The sequence below is a fragment of the Notamacropus eugenii genome, chromosome 1 (genome assembly GCF_028372415.1).
Source record: "Notamacropus eugenii isolate mMacEug1 chromosome 1, mMacEug1.pri_v2, whole genome shotgun sequence".
NCBI classification, from domain to species: Eukaryota; Metazoa; Chordata; class Mammalia; order Diprotodontia; family Macropodidae; genus Notamacropus; species Notamacropus eugenii.
The window spans coordinates 3,649,427-3,666,833 of record NC_092872.1 but is presented as its reverse complement, the minus strand read 5'-3'; the positions used below and the strand labels follow the sequence as shown (position 1 = coordinate 3,666,833).

The window sequence follows — 17,407 nt, the reverse complement described above, 5'->3', positions numbered from 1 at the left end:
CTAATATTTCATCTGCTAAACGTGCTGCCATTAGAGTTGGTTTCCACAACTTTCTCATTTGCTCCAAAGATGAAGATGTGATGGCCAGTATTCTTCCTGCTGCTACATTCAGTGAAGTTTGTTTTGGCTTGTTGACTGGTGATATTGGAGCCAAGGGCATGTTCTGTGCCTGAAGAGTTCTCAGGTGATCTTTTACTGATTTTGAAATTTATTTTTTTAAATTTCAGGTGATCTTCAAGGGAGATTTCTTTACGTATGCTTTCTTTTTCTATACATCCTTATCATCAGAATAAGGATCATATCTATATCATCAAGGAACAGTTATCAGACAACATTGAATATGACACTTTTAATATAACACTTTTAACATTGAATACAACATTTGAATTTGAGATGAAGCAAAGAATAAAAGCATTTCCTGCCCTCACAAAACTTATGAGCTAAGACAGCAGTGTTAGCTTATATTCGTGCATATAGCAGGACTCTGACAAAGGATGAACCACTGATTTGCCCTTTTTTGGACTCTAACCTCTCTACAAGAGTATACTAACTAACAGGAGAAAGAAAAGATGATTGCTATTACGATAGACATGGGAAACTTTGATGAGCTCCAGAACTTTCACTTACTGGACTACATGTACCATGGCATTAAATTTCAGAAACAGTGAAGGTTAACTTGAGAACTCTTCAGTCATAGAGTGTGTACCCTTGGCTCCAGTATTGTATTTTGACTGATTCCCAGGATCATTATATGCTACATCAAAAACCATCCCCTCCAATATTCTGATTCAAGTCATTGTGCTAGAATACTTGGCTTCCTGATCATAACAATCAGACTTCTCCAAGTTTGTATTTTATGTCATCTCATAATTGGAAAATAATTGTGAAATAAAACACTTCCAAATATTCAGATGTTCTTCAAAGCAAGAAAGCTATTGAATGAGAATATTGCTAGGCTTTTATGGTTCCATTAAAATATTAATGACTTAGAACACAATTTTTGAAGCCACGAGTCTAAAACTATTTCAAAGAAATCAAGAGTAGCAGATTAAAGAAATGGCATGTGGTCCACTGTTGCTCTGAGAGTTAGGTCCTAAGGTACAGAAGCAGAATCTATAATGAGCTGTCTCATTTAAACGTGTTGGGGGAGCTCCGCACTGACACTGCAGTTAGTCTTATAGTTAAAACAATTTGCCTGATTTTCAGTATCATCTTTGCCAATAACTTATAAGGTAATAATAAAAACATAAAATCACACCTTTCTTTAGAACTTTAAGGTTGGCAAAACACTTTCCTCATAACAATCCTGCAAGGTAAAGAGTGCAAGTATTAATGCTCCATTTTACAGATAAAGGCAAAAAAAGAACTCAATGAAGAATGGCCACCAAGTTTCTTGTTGAAGTTTATAGCTAGGAAATGTCAGAATGAGGGCTACAACCAAGGTCTTCTTGATTCCCAAGTTTAATGCTGTTTCCACCACCTTATGCCTCGACTGTTTCTGAGGCTAATGGGAGACTATTGCCCTTTTCATCATGAAAATATCACTAATAATTTCTGCATTTGGGGGGGGGGACATAGTCACCTTTTAAAATAAGTGAGATATTTTTGCGCAGAGAGCACTTGTAGAATTAGAAATGCTAATATCAGTTAAAAGTAGACTGTAATGTTTTGTTCTCCTTAGTAATATCCTATCATATAGTGTTAGCAACACTTGACTGGTTGGCATTAGTGTTGGTGTTAACCTTTAGCAACCTGATGATGCATGAATTCCTCAGCATAAATTTGATAGGGATAAAAATATCTTCCATTTCCCATGATTTCCTTATACAATAATTAGGAAAGTTCACCGTGTCATCTAGTTGCTAATGAATTGTGTGATAAGGAGAGCAGTGGAAAGTTCCTCCTCATAATGTTATTCATCAAATTCACTTTATTTCTTACCCAATGAGTCTGTTAATTCCTGCTATCCCTGTGCCATACATTATAAGGAATGAAAGAGAAATACATGGCAGTACCTGGCCCTGAGAAATTTAGTCTTATTGGACAGATTAGAATGCATGCTTCTCCTTCCATAATCTATAGGTTCTTTCTGCTCACCCTATTAACTGCAAGATCTATCTTATCAGACCTTTCCCACCTCCTCTGGATCCCTAGATATGAGGAAGCATCTTTCATTTACAAGAACTCCATAAAACATCTTCATGAGTACAGGGCAGTCAAATCATGCATATTTAAACTTAGGTGAATTCACCCTTACAGCTGCCACAGAAAAAAAGAGTGACCATTGTGCGCCCCATTCTCCGCTATGAGTATGTGTCTCAGAGTGTGAGGATGAAATGAGAAACATTCCCACCATCTCCACCACACCATGTGATTCTCAAGTCCCTTTTTCATCATATCCAAAGACTTTCTATTCATTGAGACAGTCTAGGACAGTGAGGGGACATAGTGTGCTAAATTTTGAGTCAGCAAGACCTGAGTTTACATCCTGCTTCAGACACTTGGGCAAATCATAACTTCTCTCAGCCAGTCTCAGTTTTCTCATCTGTAAAATAAAAATAATACAAACTTACTAAAGATAATAAGATAAAAATAATCAGAACACCTACTTCACAGGGTTGTTGTAAGGATCAGATGCAATAATACATTTAAGGTATTCTGCAGAACATCAAGCTTTTGTAAGTTTTAGCTTTTGTATTAGTTAACCTTTTCATCTGCTTAGCTCTCCCCGCTGGGAGAGGGGGAGGTAATCTTAACTAGCCTACCTATCACTTCTGGTTTCCTAGAAAGCCCCTGCCTTTGACTTCTTTGTGTTCTGTGTTGTCTCCTGGTGAAAGAGGAAGAAAAAACAAATACATGGAGATATAACCACTTTCAGATTTCATCACATTTATGTGTGAAACCTTTTCAAGAGTATTTTTCCCTTGATCATTCGTTTTCCTTACATCTAAATCTTTACCTATTTTTTTCTCTTTTGGTAGATATCTTGTTTCCCTTATCTGTTGTGCCCTCATGAAAAATAAAATTCCCATTCAGTCGTTTCCATTAGAACTAGCCTAAATTCTTCTACTTTCTGATACCAACTACCTTATTTTAAAGAACTCTTAGCCCTTTTCCAGCTGTATCTCTTGAAAGATAACATACTGGATAAGTGTTCTAAATTGTTATTAGAGAAATGCAAATTAAAACAACTCTGAGGTACCACCTCCTACCCCTCAGATTGGCTAATATGCCAGAAAAGGAATGTGACAAATGCTGGAGGGTGTGAGAAAATAGGTATACTGATGCATTGTGGGTGGAGGGAGTTGTGAACTAGTCCCACTATTTTGGAGAGCAATTTGAAACTATGCCCAAAAGCTATTAAACTATGTAGTGCTGCTTCTAAGTCTATACTCCAAAGAGACCAAGAAAGAAAAAAGAAAAGAATTTACAGCAACTCTTTTGTAGTGTCAAGGAATGAAAACTGAGGTGATGCCTTTCAGCTGGAGGATGTCCAAATGAGTTATGGTATATGAAGTGATGGGTTACTTATACGATAAGAAATAAGGGAATGGTTTCAGAAAAACCTAGGAAGACTTACATGAACTGACACAAAGTGAAGTGCACAGAACCAGGAGAACAATTTACACAGTAGCAGCAACATTGTAAAGATAATCAACCCCAAAATGCTTATTAACACTGATCAATACCATGACCTACCACAATTCCAAAGGACTCATAATGAAAAATACTCTCCACTTCCAGATAGAGAACTGATGGAGTCAGAGTGCAGAGTGAAGCATTTTTATTCTCTTTGTTTCTTTTTCTTGGTTTTATCTTTTTTTCCAGAGCATGGCTCATGCAGAAATATGTTAAGCATGACTTCACATGTGTAATGAACATTATATTTCTTGCCTTCTCAATAACTTGGGAGAGCAGTGGGAAGAGGGAGAGAATTGGGAACTGAAAATAAAATTGGAAAAAAATACACCATACTTATGGATGTTTTTAGTGATTTTCCAAAGGTAATTTTGACTACATGCAATTGTCACCTTTGTGCTGACTTTAGAACCTAACCTACCCTGCAAGTGTGTGATTCCACTATAGTAATTTTCACCACAGATTTTCTGAAAGTGCTAAAGCTACAAATGGCCAAGTCTCTGAGAGGGAAATTATGCCAATATTAATACAAATAGATTGAAAATGAATTAAGTTAATCTAAAATCTCCATATTGGTTTTACACCTTTAGCTAGTATTCTTAACATGTTCCATTTTATGACAGATTAACATGGTCCTTCTACAGTCTTCTTGTCTGGTGAATAATCTGATGCTTAGCAGAACCAAGTCTATAGTTCATAAGAGTGAGAAAAGGGAAAGCTACAATGAATTACTGATTACTAGCCTACTACAAACTCAATCTTAAGACACTCAAGGAATCTGCTATAAAAATGTCATCAGATGAATAATTAAACTGACATTAAGGAGAGAAATAGAAGTACTCATTTACTGACATTTTATCAGTCACAAAGTCCCTGACCTCATTTGTTGAGCAAAACTCTCCTGTAATTCAAAGGCAAATCCAACTCCACATTGTCAACAAGAAGTTTGAACCTCTGCATCTCACGGGTCATAGTAAATGGAGTTCTTATATGACCATAGAAAATAGGTAGATCGAGTTGGGGACATAGTATGTGCCTCTTATGTTTCTTTCTCTTTAATAGGCATTTGGGTCTGGACCTAGTTCCTCGAAAGGACTTTGAAGTGGTGGATTCTGATCAAATTAGTGTCTCCGATCTCTATAAAATGGTAAGAAATCTAAAAGAAGATATATTATTCTAAGGGACTCTAGAAGTGCTGAAGGAGAGCACATCAGACCTGGAGAACCACTTGGATGCAGGAGAGAAAATGCCACATGTTCAGAATGACAAGGAGTCTAGTATGACTCAAATAGAGAAATATGACCAAAATTGTGAGCAGGCAAGGAGCAGATTGTGGAGAATTAAAATTTTCTGTATTTTATCATAAAAGCACTGGAAATTTTGGGGTAGGAGAATGAATTTTTCAGATCTGTGCTTTAAGAATATTGATTTAGCAGCTCTCTGGAAGAGCTATATTAGAGGTAGAAAAAGGCGAGAAATGAAAAGGGGGATTAGAAAGCTATTATAGTCATCCAGGGAAGAGGTAATGTGAGCCTGAAGTGAGGTAAAAAATGAGGAAGTGGAGAGAAGGGGATCAAGAGGAGGAAAGTCATGCAGTTAGAACAGCAAGACTTGGAAATTTATTGGATATGGGGAGAGGAAGAGGGAAGAGCTGAGAATGACTCAGAGGTTTCGAAACTTAGAAGGATGTGTGTGCCCTCACCAAAAATATCAAAACTTGGAATAAGGATACCTATGGGAGAAAATAAAAGTTCTGCTTTGAATAAGTTGAATTGGAGATAACTATGGAATATCCAGGTGAAACAGTCCAGAAGATAGCTGATAATACAGAAGCAGAGTTCAGGAGACACATGAGAGATGGATATATATTGGGGAGTCATCTACATAGAGATGATCGTTATACCATGGGCACTGATATGATCACAAAGGAAAATAAGAGAGAAAGAAGAGGGCTCTGGGCAAACCTTTAATGGATATCCATACTTAGTGAGTGGGAAAATTAAGATGACCCAGAAAATGAGACTGAGAAGGAATGACAATACAAGTCAGAAGATAGCCAAGAGAAATCAGGTTACAGAAACCACGAGAGCAAAGGATGTCCAGGAGGAAGAGCATAGTTGAAATGACAAAAACTACAGGGAAGTCACATATAATTAAGACTGAACAACAACCCTGGACTTTTTAGTCATGGAATTATTGATGACCAAGGAGGGAAAAGAAGTGAAGCAATGGAGGGAACAAGTATAGATGATCCTTTCTTGGAGTGGAGCTATGAAAGATAGGAGAGATATTGGACCACCACCCAAGGGGATGATACAGTCAGTTGGAGGATTTTGAAGGATGGGGGAGGCATGAGCATAGTTTTAGGTAGTAGGTAAAGAGAGGCTGAAGATGAAAGACAGGGAATGGTTGGAGCATGAGAAGGGATGGGAGGTGGGAGGGGGTGGGATTAAAAAGGAGAATTAGAGAGGCTGGATTGGCAAGAAGAGCCACCTTTTCCTCAGAGACTGGAATGAAGGAAGAGCGTCTAAAGGATGAAGAATAACTGAAGTATAGAGTAGAAGAGAAGACAGGGCTCATGGTGGATGGCCTGCGCTTCCTCAGCAAAGCAGGAGGTGAGATCATCTGCTGAAAGGGAAAGGGGAGGAAGTGGTTTGAGGAGAAAAGAGGTTTCAAGTAAACGGTATGGAGGTTGTGATAATCATGGAAAGATAAAAGGATTGCCTTTACACCAGTTAAGATCAGATAACATGAAGCTGTAGTACATCTCGGCATGATTACATGACTCCTCTCCATGGTGTTCAGTAGCCTGTGAAAGGGATTAGAGAAGGTTGATTGATGATGGAGGCAGACCTAAGATTTGGGTTTAGCAATGCATAAATGTTGAAGGGTCAACGGAACAAGGGATTTCAAAGGTAAATGATAGTGAATGACTGAACTGCTAGACTATAGTGGTGTAGGAGAAAAGAGGGCAAAGGGAGGGAAGAGAGAGTGAAGGACTGATAAACTAGGAGAATAAGAAAAAGGGGAAGGACTGACGGTTATAATGAACAACGAACAGGCTTAAGAGAAGTGAGAGAAAGGAAGATATGGAAGGATAAGGGGCTCAAAGGGGCGGAGAGAGAAATTCTGGATTATGGCAGATATAAACACAAACATTCAATAAAAACACATAAAGGAGATTTCATAGATTCCTCGCAGAAATATACAGCAGTGCTGTCCTTATAGGATCCCTCTGATGGCAAACCTAGTAACCCAACCAAGAGGAAATTGGGTTAGTCCGGTGGATTCTGAGCTTAACATGGCCTTCTATTCATCAGCATCTCCATTCCTAAAATGCCCAAAACCATTCCATAAACACTGACATATAGCCTGTAGCTTGAAGACTTCTTTTCTCAGAAATCGCTGACGGCAGCAGAGTAATAAGCTGTTCCTGTTCTTTCAGTGCCTTAGCTGAAATTTCTCCAGGCCTTGGTGACTTGGACTTGGCAAGAGCAGATGCACTCGAACCATCTCGCTTGCCCCAAGTTCCAACTCCCTCTTAACCTTCATGTTATTTCTCCCAATTCAAAGACTGGTCTTTTTCATGGCATAAAAAAGCAGACCAGCTCAGGAGTTCTGCTTTCTCTCTGTTATAATCTTCCCAACTTCCTGTAGAACTGGTCCTGTGCCTTCTTTGCTTTCTCTTTCTCCAGACATAATTTTAAGCCCTTTTTGTTGCAGTCATCTCCGGCCTCAGCCCATTCTTTTCCAAGCTTGACATTGCTATTATAGGTTCTTTTTATGTGACTGCCCTGTTAGTCGAGGAGTTTCCTGTGTATCTGCACCTGCCTTTTCAGACAGTTCCTCCTTTTCTTCTTCATCAGAATTATTTCCGTTTGTGTCATTAGAATCCTCCTTATGTGCCAGCTTTCCCTGTAAAACTTTGGACAGTGGGATTTTACCTGTGCTTTTCCCCAAATTCGCTGAATTCTGTTGTCCCCAAATCTGGCAGGTGTGTTGTATTTTCCATTTCACCTTCCTCATCTATCACAAAAGATGAAACCTACCAGTTCTGCCTTACTGGTCATGATATAGCCTAGTTCCCTTCAGAAGTAACACTAAGGTAAGTCTAATAAAGAGCCTTGGGTTTGGACTCAAAGAACCTAGGTTCAAATTCTGCCTCAGCTACTTTCTACCACTATGACCTTGGGCAAATCATTTCACTTCCCTGGGCTTCAGCAACCTCAGCTGTAAGATGGGGATAGATTGGACTAAATGACTACTAACGTCTCTTCCATCTCTAAATCTCTAATTCTCTTTAAATTAGAGAGGATGGTCAGATTAAGGGTTTGACCATCTTTTTGTGTGACTGAGATAAAAATGGAGGTCAAGAGAATTAGGAGGTCTGATTGTATAAAATTAAATAGATTTGAACGAATTGTTCAGTCAGAATGCTGCATATATTTTCAGATGAAGTTAATGTATTAGATATTTTTGTTAATTATTTTTCTTCGTCATAAGAAATGACAGAAATGACTATGATTTAAAAATATAATGCATTAATAAAAACTTTTAAAACAAAAAGAAAAGCAAAGACAAAGCATACAACCCCTCATTTCCTATGAAACATCCCACCCACCACCACCCTATGACATACCTCCATCCTACTCCAAAAAGCCCGCTGCTCCCAGACCTCATAGTACTCAGCTAGTGCCTTACTGCATATCCAGATAAAGACTCAAGTTTACTGCAGTACACTTTCAGCCATCCCATTTTCCCATTGATTCCAGCTTCCCATTATCTCTTTTTTTATCCATTATCTTTTTGCAATAGCTAGAATTCCTTGCTATCATTCTTTTTCGAGGCAACAGGTAAGACAAATTAAAGGCATTTGTTAAGCGCCTACTAAGTTAGGACACATTGCTAAGCACTTGGGAAATACAAAAGAAGGCAAAACAGGCCCTGTCCTCAAGAAGTTTATAATCCCACTGCAGAGACAATTTACAAACAACTAAATACAAACAAGACACATACCAAAGATATTACAGACAATCATAACAGGAAGGCACTAGTATTAAGGGCTTCTCACAGAAGGTGGGATTTTCAGACTCAAAGGAAGGTAGGGATGTCAGAAGGAGACAAAGCATTCCAGGAATGGGGGACAGACTCTAAAAATGTGAGGAGTCAAGAGATAAAATGCCTTGTGTGGGAACATCAAGGAAGCCGGTGTCTTTGGATCATCAAGCACATGGATGAGAGAATTGTATAAGATCAGAAAGGTGAGAAGGGCCAGATTATGAAGGTCTTCAAAAGCTAAACAGAGGACTTTATACTTGATTGTTATTAAATAAAGGAGTATCAGAGTTCATGGACATGAAGTGGAATGCTGATAGGTGATGGCCATCAAGGGTATGGCCATCTCTACATGTAACTGAAGTGAATTGGGGCAGAAAGTTGAGGTAAATGAGTAGTTTTAGTCAGGGTGTTTGAAGAACTATCAATGTGTGTGTTGTAGTCACCTAGTATATGACCTTGAGTTGGTGAAGAAGGAGTATGAGCCAGTCACTAAACTCAGTGAAGAAGGAAGGAGAGTGTCTTGAAGATGGGAAGGAAATAGCTACCAGAATCAACTTACAAATAAATATAGATGGGGTGATAAATATGGATTGAGTGAACCTCAGAGGAAGAGAGGATACTGAGTAATGTAGTAGAGGGAGACTCTGGGGGGCTGCTTTAGATGAAATAGGGGTAGCAAAATAAGCTCCAGATGGTTATATTACATAGTTACAAATGGTCAGATCATTAACAAGTTAGAGACACAAATAGAAAATTCTATTTGAAACTGTGGATAAAGGAAGAATTCATAAGGATTGGAGTAGATCACAAAAATTAAAATATACAATTTTTATCATATAAAATTTGAAAGTTTTTGCATAAATTAATCCTATTCAGCAAAAATTAGAAGGGAAATAATTAACAGGGGAAAAAAATCTTTGCAGAAAATTTCTCTAGAATATACATATATGTGTGTATATATGCATATATATGCAACTGTTTCAAATATATTAGAATAAGAGTCATTACCCAATTGATAAATGGTCAGAGGATATGAACAGGCAGTTCTCAAAGGAAGAAATCCAAGCTATGTAAAGCCATATTAAAAAATGCTCCAGACCACTAATAATAAGTTAAATAAAAATGAAAGCAGTTCTGAAGTTTCTCCTCACACCCATCAGACTAGCAAAGCTTACCAAAAAATGACAAATCTTGGAGGGGCTGGAGGGAAACAAATATATTAATTGATTTGTGGAGCTATGAATTACTCCAGTCATTCTGAAAGCAACTTGGAACGATGCCCAAAGCTAATAAACTGTTCATACCATTTGACCCAGCAATACCACTACTAAGTCTATACTCCCGAAGTGATTACAAAAAAGAAAAAAAAATGGACCCGTATATTTAAGAGTACTTGTAGCAGCTTTGCTGTTTTCAGATCCGAGTCGATACAATACGTTCTTCCTTAACCCCAGATAATCAAGATACTCAATCAAGTTGTATAGTTCATGTACTTGTAGCATCCACATGAGTTCGTTTGGATACCTATTAAAATCTCGGGTCTTTGAGTGCAGAGACTGGCTTGCTTTTGTCTATTGTCAGTGCCTGGCACATAATCGGTACTTAATAAATTCTTGTTGATTTACTGATACCAATTTTTTATTTTCTTCCCTTCTGAATATGTTCTGTCCCCCCCACCTCACCCCCAACTTGTCACTACACTACAATAATAATAGCAAAAAAATATATTAAACCTTTCCTTGGTTCAGGGTAAAGGCTTGTCTGATTATTAGCAGAAAGAAAACCATTGTCAAATGTCGGCATTGAAACTGTTAAACGAAAATGTAGGTTGACCTAATTCCTTTGTGACAATTAGCTTTAGAGAAATGAATTAGATGATTTTTAGGCTCCTTGCGTTATCAGATTAAAGTCAGGACAGCTGAACTTTCGGATTAGCAACTGCTGGGATCAATTAAATTCAGCTAGAAATTATCAAGAACTTTCTATGTGCCAAGCTTGTAATCTAAGGGAAAGCTCCACAGAGGGGGAGAGATTTCCAGATTCAGTTTAATGTGTATTTTAAGGTCCTACTGTGCATAAAGTGCCATACAAGACTCTGAGGACAGTTTAGACAAGATGTAACCCCTGGCCTCAGAGAATGACCTACTCTCTAACAGACCCTTGAATGGCAGGTAAGATTTCCATAGGCAGAGAGGATGAAGAAGGTCATTCCACCTTCTTGGCTACCAAGGTAGCCAAGTCAGGAGAATGCAAGGTGTATTCAGGTTGGAGTTAAGGGTTCAATTAGGAAATTAGGGGAAGATTCAAATATGAAGCTGACTTGAGTTACTGAGTCCTGTATATCCCTAAATGAGACCTCCATGATGAGGATTGGGGTGGGATGGGAAGAGATGGGGGGAGAGTGTGTGTCTATATATAACTATGTATACCTTGACAAAGGTCTTTTTCAAGACATATATGGGAGGTCAGAGTTGTAAAGAGAGGGGAAATATGGTCTATCCATGTATTTAGACTGCTGTGGTAACTGGTATATAATATAGGTATTGTAGAAAGAATTATGCTGAAGTAAAAATTAAGGCCCTGAGGAACTTGTATATCACACTGAGCTGGGGAGGGATTTGTTACTCAGAAAACAAACAAGTGCTAATTGACTGAAGGATTGCTCTCTTTTCTTTCCCCAGCACTTATCTAGCCGGCACAGTGTACAACAAAGTACATCCCAGGTAAGCTGGCTTTAAAAAAACCTCTTATCATTTCCAGTTGGCTGCCTTCTTTTAAGATATGAGAATGTATCGGGAAATAATTGACTTCTTGTTAGAAGTCACCTTTCATGTTACGATTCATGACCCATAAATCAACTGACCTTTGAGTATGTCAGCACTATCAAGGATTGGGTTCCCTGCCTGAGATTCCAGGCCCCCATGGGTAGCTGCTTGGCAGCTACTTAAAAACAGCACATAATCCCTTGGCAGCATTGTGCTCACTCCACAAAAGCTATCCCTTTCTCCTCATAGCACCAGGAACTCCTCAGGTAGTCAGAGGCTCGTAAGGTCACCTGTTTTATGAATATATAATAACTTCATAATTTCAACTCCAACCTAGCCTTGAAATTAGCTATCCAAAAACAGCCTAAAGGAAATGATTCTTTAATACCTGTTTTCCTAGTTAGACTACAGATTCACAGTGTACCCTGGAGCAAATTCTGTACCCTCCTTAGCCGTCCATGTCTCCATTTGTAACATAGAAATAATAACTGCTCTTACCTACTTGATGGGAATACAGTAAGAGTAAAAAAAGGTGCATTCTGAACTTTACACAAAGTACAACATGAAATCAACCACGATGCCAGGGAGGGATGTGGTCTGGATCAGCAGAGTTTGGGGTTGTCTATTCCAAAAATTGATCCCCAGAAATTCTTTCTCCGAGAGGGGCCAGCAGCAGAGCACTATCAACCTTAAACCAATGTCTTGGCTTCTAGCTCCATGCCTGCTTGCCTGATTGCCTTATTATACACATGACTTGATCGGAATGACCACACGCTGACAGTCTCAGTAAATACTCCAAACAGCACCATCTATTCAAGGCATTGCCTCCAATTTAGAACCTGGTTCAGTAGCAAGAATCCCCACCTTCTCCTCAGTTTGAAATATCCAGTTGCCAACAGCAACCCAGTGACTCGTATTTTATATTTTCAATTGTTTTCATTGCTATTGTTCATTTTTGCTCTTTTTTTAAATTTCTAGGCTGCATCTTTTTGACCTTTTGACCTTCCCATTCTCTGTATTACACTCTTCGATGATAACACTAGTCGGTTTCCTTGCCACCTTAGTGCAGACCCTGATCAGTATTATTTATCCCCTCATGACTAACAGGCAGTGAGTGTCTTTTGCCTGTGCTTTAAATGACACTGAAATGAATGCAGCCATATTTTTAGCAATAACAAATCCTTTAATCTGCATGCCCCTTTATTAAAGAGTGTCTCATTGTCAGGGACGTTATTATAGCTTCATTTAGTATTATCTCAAGCGAGATAATATATATAAAAGTCTTTGGAAAGTCTAAAGAACTGTGCAAACATAAGGATTATTCCAAGGAGTTATTTTAGTTAACTTTTGCTAACCTATCCCAATATAGAGGAATTAGAAAATATTATCAGAGTGTTTGCTCAGGCTTCTGTAAGGACTGGTACCATCTAAGCAAGTTTTGACATCCTAACTATAGATAAGTAAATGAAAATGAGATTTTTTTTTCTAGTTTGTTAAAAAGAAAGCTAGTAAAATATGCAGTTTGTGACCAAGAGCCCTGGGTCCTAGTCTCTGCTAAAGTCCTAGACAGCTCTAACACTAGAATTCTATCATCTTTGCTCATTCATGCATATTGACAAAAAGAAATTGCCTTCATACCAGTAAAAAAGATAATATATCAAAACAGGGAGGAGGAGGAAGAGAAGAGAAGAAAAATGGAAGATGTGAGAATTTTATTAAAAATTGAAAATATTTTTCTGCAGTAATTCATTTAATTAAATGTAATTTACCTGTGGCCCTGTTTAAGGAGGCATTGACACGCAGGCTTACATCCTTATTGTCATCCTCGACTGCTCCTTCTCAATAGTCCCACTTAACTAGTCAGTTACCAAACTGCCATTCTTTCTCAATGACACTCTCTCTATATATATATAATATAAAGTGTTCTATATATTATAATACATTATGTTACATCCTATTATTGCATTTATATATAAAATATATTATATAATGTTACATGTTATATCATATACGTGTGTGTACATACATGCATGTATGTCTATAGCTCTCCTTCTTTCCATTTACGTAACCACCACACCTCATTCAGGCCTGTATTACCTCTTACACCAACTATTACAATAGCCTTCTCATTCATTGTTCCCTCAAGACTCTCTCCACTCCAATCCATTCTTTATAGAGATCTTCCCAAGGCACAGGTCTGATTATGTTATTCCCTCACCCCCAACTCAATAAATTTCAAGGCTGTCTATCACTCCTAGGATCAACTAAACTCTCCTCTGTTGGGCATTTATAGCTCCTCACAATCTGGCCCCTTCCTACCTTTCCAGACTTCTTACACATTACTCACCTCTATGAATTCTCTGGATCGACCATACTGGCCTGTTTTCCTTTCCTTACATATAAATGTCTCTATATTTTTGCACTAACTTTCCCCCTTCCCCCGTGCATAGAGCATTCTTCTTTCCCATCTATACTTTTTAAAATCCTTAGCTCTGTTCAAGATTCAGTGACAACTCCCCCTTTCTCAGGAGGCTTTTCCCGGTCACCCTAGATGCTAGTGCTCCCCACTCTGTCATCACCTCCTGATGTCACTGGTCCTCTTCAAGAATGAAAGACAAACAAGAACCACCACTACCTTCTATCTAGTTTGTGTGTATCTAGCATTTTGTAGACATGATGTCTCCCCCATTCGAATGTAAGATCCTTGAGGGTAAAGATTATTTTTCCTTTTTCTTTGCATCTTCAGTGTTTTTCCACTATGCCTTTAATAAATGCTTATTGATTAATTAGTTGAGTAACATGTCATTAGAATGTGTCAAATCTCGCTGCATCCGTCCACACAGGTGGATACCATTCGTCCGCGTCATGGAGAAGCCTGCCGGATACCAGTGCCACATCATTTTTTCCTCAGTCTAAAGAGTTTCACCTACAACACCATTGGAGAAGATACAGATGTCTTTTTTTCCTTGTATGACATGCGAGAGGGCAAGCAGATCAGGTAAGACTGTGACAAATATGGATTTCTTTTTGCTGAAAATAAGGGTACTTTGGGAAACTCAGGTGGCTTGTTAAAGGGGAATAGCATCCCTCTATTGGAACACATATTAAAGGTCAATATGTTTATTTATTGCTTAGACATCTTTAATGTTGAAAGGGAGTTTGCTTTGCTTTTACTTCCCATAAAACTGAAGAAATTTGTTTGATCTATGGCCATCATGTTTAATGTACATGGAAACGAAGCCTCTAAGTGTTAATATAAGAGCATAAAATGGTATCCTGAATATTTTATAATACCTCCTACACTTTCATTCTTATTCAAATAAAAATAACATGCTATCTCTCACGTATGATGAGATATGATACCAGAGATTCTGTAGGGAATACATCTTGAGTTGTTTTTCCATTTATGAGAATAGATTGGCTCCAATTCATGCATTTTCCCTCAGCGTATGTTGTGCCCAGCGGCAAGTGCATACATAAGATCTTTTGAATTCAGTTTGTGGCCGTAGATCAAAGCAAGGTAACTGACCCATCTGGAAGTTTAACTTATGATCTTTGTCGTCATCATCACTATTTTGTAACCGACTTACCCAACTGGCCAAAAATATCCCAATAAGGCCAAAATACGCCAAGTGCTTTTATCTCCTAATTTATTTTGTATTTTCTGAAGTAACATGTTGCAAATAATTCAGGGTTTCCAAAGGGTCCATCTATGTCTTGTTCCCTTCACCACCACAGATCGCATCTCCTCCTCCACTTTAGTGTACTTCATGGATTAGTGTGACCCAAAATCAAACACTCATCACCTGACAGCCATCTTTCTGGTGATAAGCCTATCCACACTGAAGTAACATGATCCTTAGCAGAGAGATGCCTAGCCTGACGCGTACTCAGAGCCTCTATCGCTTTGTGGGACTTAATAAAGCAGTGGTCTCTAGTGTCTCCCCCCATATGACAGTAGCTGTACATATGCCACTCACCTTGGCAGAGCTAAAACAAAATGGGGATACTTAGCACACGTATGAACTGTCTCTGTTGGCAAAGCTAAAGGTTTCCTTGTGATACAGTGACTAGATTTAGTGAAGTTTCAAACTATGTCCTATGCTATTTAACCAGTAACATAATTAAAAAGGCAGAAAACTATCACACGTTAGAAGTTCTAAGTACATTTTAAATCATTTGAAGATATCTTAATAATAGAGAATTCTATAACCTTTCAACCTAAATAGAAAATAAAAGCCAGCTAGTTACTTAAACACATTCTTTTTTTAAATTGGTGACAATGAAATTTTTTCTTCAAGAAACACAATTTTAGCTTCCCATATGATTATGACAGTTCCATATTATTTCTTTACAATATTCTTGGTACCATCCACTATATCTTAAATAAACAGTATCTCAGGGTAGCTCCTTAGATTTCCATCACCATAAAGCTTTAAGCTTCTTTTATGATTGGATGTTAGCTTGCTCTTCTATCACTTTCCAAAAGTAATCTTCAGAAATCCCAGGGGATTGCAAGAGTATTACATAGGGTATAACTAATATTTACAAGGTAGAATTTATTTCCCCCTTGTATATGGCTTATCAGAAGAATTGTTTAAATTACTGTATCTCAAAGAAAATGTTGCCATAGATAGACTGTCAATGTTCCTTTCCTCCTGAGGAGCCAAAGTAAGCAGTGGAGAAGCAAATTAATGAGAAAACTGGATCCTTCTCCATTTTGAAGTCTCTACTATGGTGTTAGAAAATAAACAGAAGTGGTGATTTTTATCAATACAATGATTTTTGTCAATACATTATCAATATAATATCAACACAATTTAACAATACATTTCTACAGTACGTGTGTAAGAGGAAATGCTCATAAGTCATTCTTTGAGTCCTGGTTAAACCCTACCTTGATCTGTGAACTGAGATACTAAATATTTGCCTGAGGCCCCTTTTTGCCACTAGTGAAAATTATCAAGTATATTTTGACACATTAGATTTACATTTGTCTCATGCTTTTAAAAAAAGACTGTAAATATTCTTCTATCTTTTTGTATTTTATAAGATCATTGTGTCAAGGAAGAGACATATCAAAATCATATCCATAAATACTAAAAAAAAAAAAACCTACAACAAGCCTATATGCAACAAAAATGGTCAAATTCCTGAAGAACATATAGTTGGATATAAATACAAGCCACACTTCCTTTGTCCACATATCATAGAACTAGAATCATGGTTCTTATTGACTTCTATATCCTGAGGGCAGGCACCATGTTTAATATATTTTGTATATTCAAAGGCACTTTGAACATAAGAAGTATTTTTAAGAAGTTTACACAAATCAAAATGGGAGATAAGATGAGTGAAGCATAGGAGTTGATGGAATAGGTAAGCAAAGTGATTCTAAGTTTATGGGCAGCAGAAAGCATGAAAATGGTATTTTAAGAGCATTTGCAACAGAAACCCATTCCTGGAGTATTCCAGTGGTATTCTTTAACACAAGCATTACATATTACATATAACTCTTTAATCATGGCAATCAGGAAAGAAATTTTAACACATTAAGTGACAAGGGAGCCCTTGGTTTTTTTGGGGGGGGGGGTCCCCTAATCAACTAGCAGCAGCTTCCCTTTTGATCTACAGTAGGATCTCTTCGCCTTTCTTTATCTGATGGCCCTTTTGTCTGGCAAAGTCTTTGGGACCTCTCTCAGAATAATGTTTTGAGTTTTTGTAAGTGTAAAATATATGTAAATAAAATAAATAAATGTAAAGTTAAAAAGTAACAAACTATGTAGGGTTACAAAGGCGAGCCTAAGGTTAGTGAAAATGAAGGTGTCATTTTTTCCCATCCAAGTTCATAGAGCCCCCAACATCTATCTCTGGGTGCCAGGTTAAGAACTCTTGGTCTACATGCACAATCCCTCTGTACATAACTCATTCCTATTGCGAGGTAA

General features: G+C 37.8%; 1 protein-coding gene across 1 annotated transcript in view; it reads left to right on the top strand.

The window, feature by feature from the left end:
• Positions 1 to 17,407, top strand: part of DOCK3 (dedicator of cytokinesis 3) — a 409,824-nt gene that overhangs the window by 190,536 nt on the left and 201,881 nt on the right. Inside the window, exons 7-9 of the mRNA XM_072612190.1 lie at positions 4,702 to 4,786; positions 11,379 to 11,420; positions 14,306 to 14,460. Of these exons, the coding sequence (XP_072468291.1) occupies positions 4,702 to 4,786; positions 11,379 to 11,420; positions 14,306 to 14,460 (282 nt within the window). The remainder of the gene's footprint in view (positions 1 to 4,701; positions 4,787 to 11,378; positions 11,421 to 14,305; positions 14,461 to 17,407) is intronic.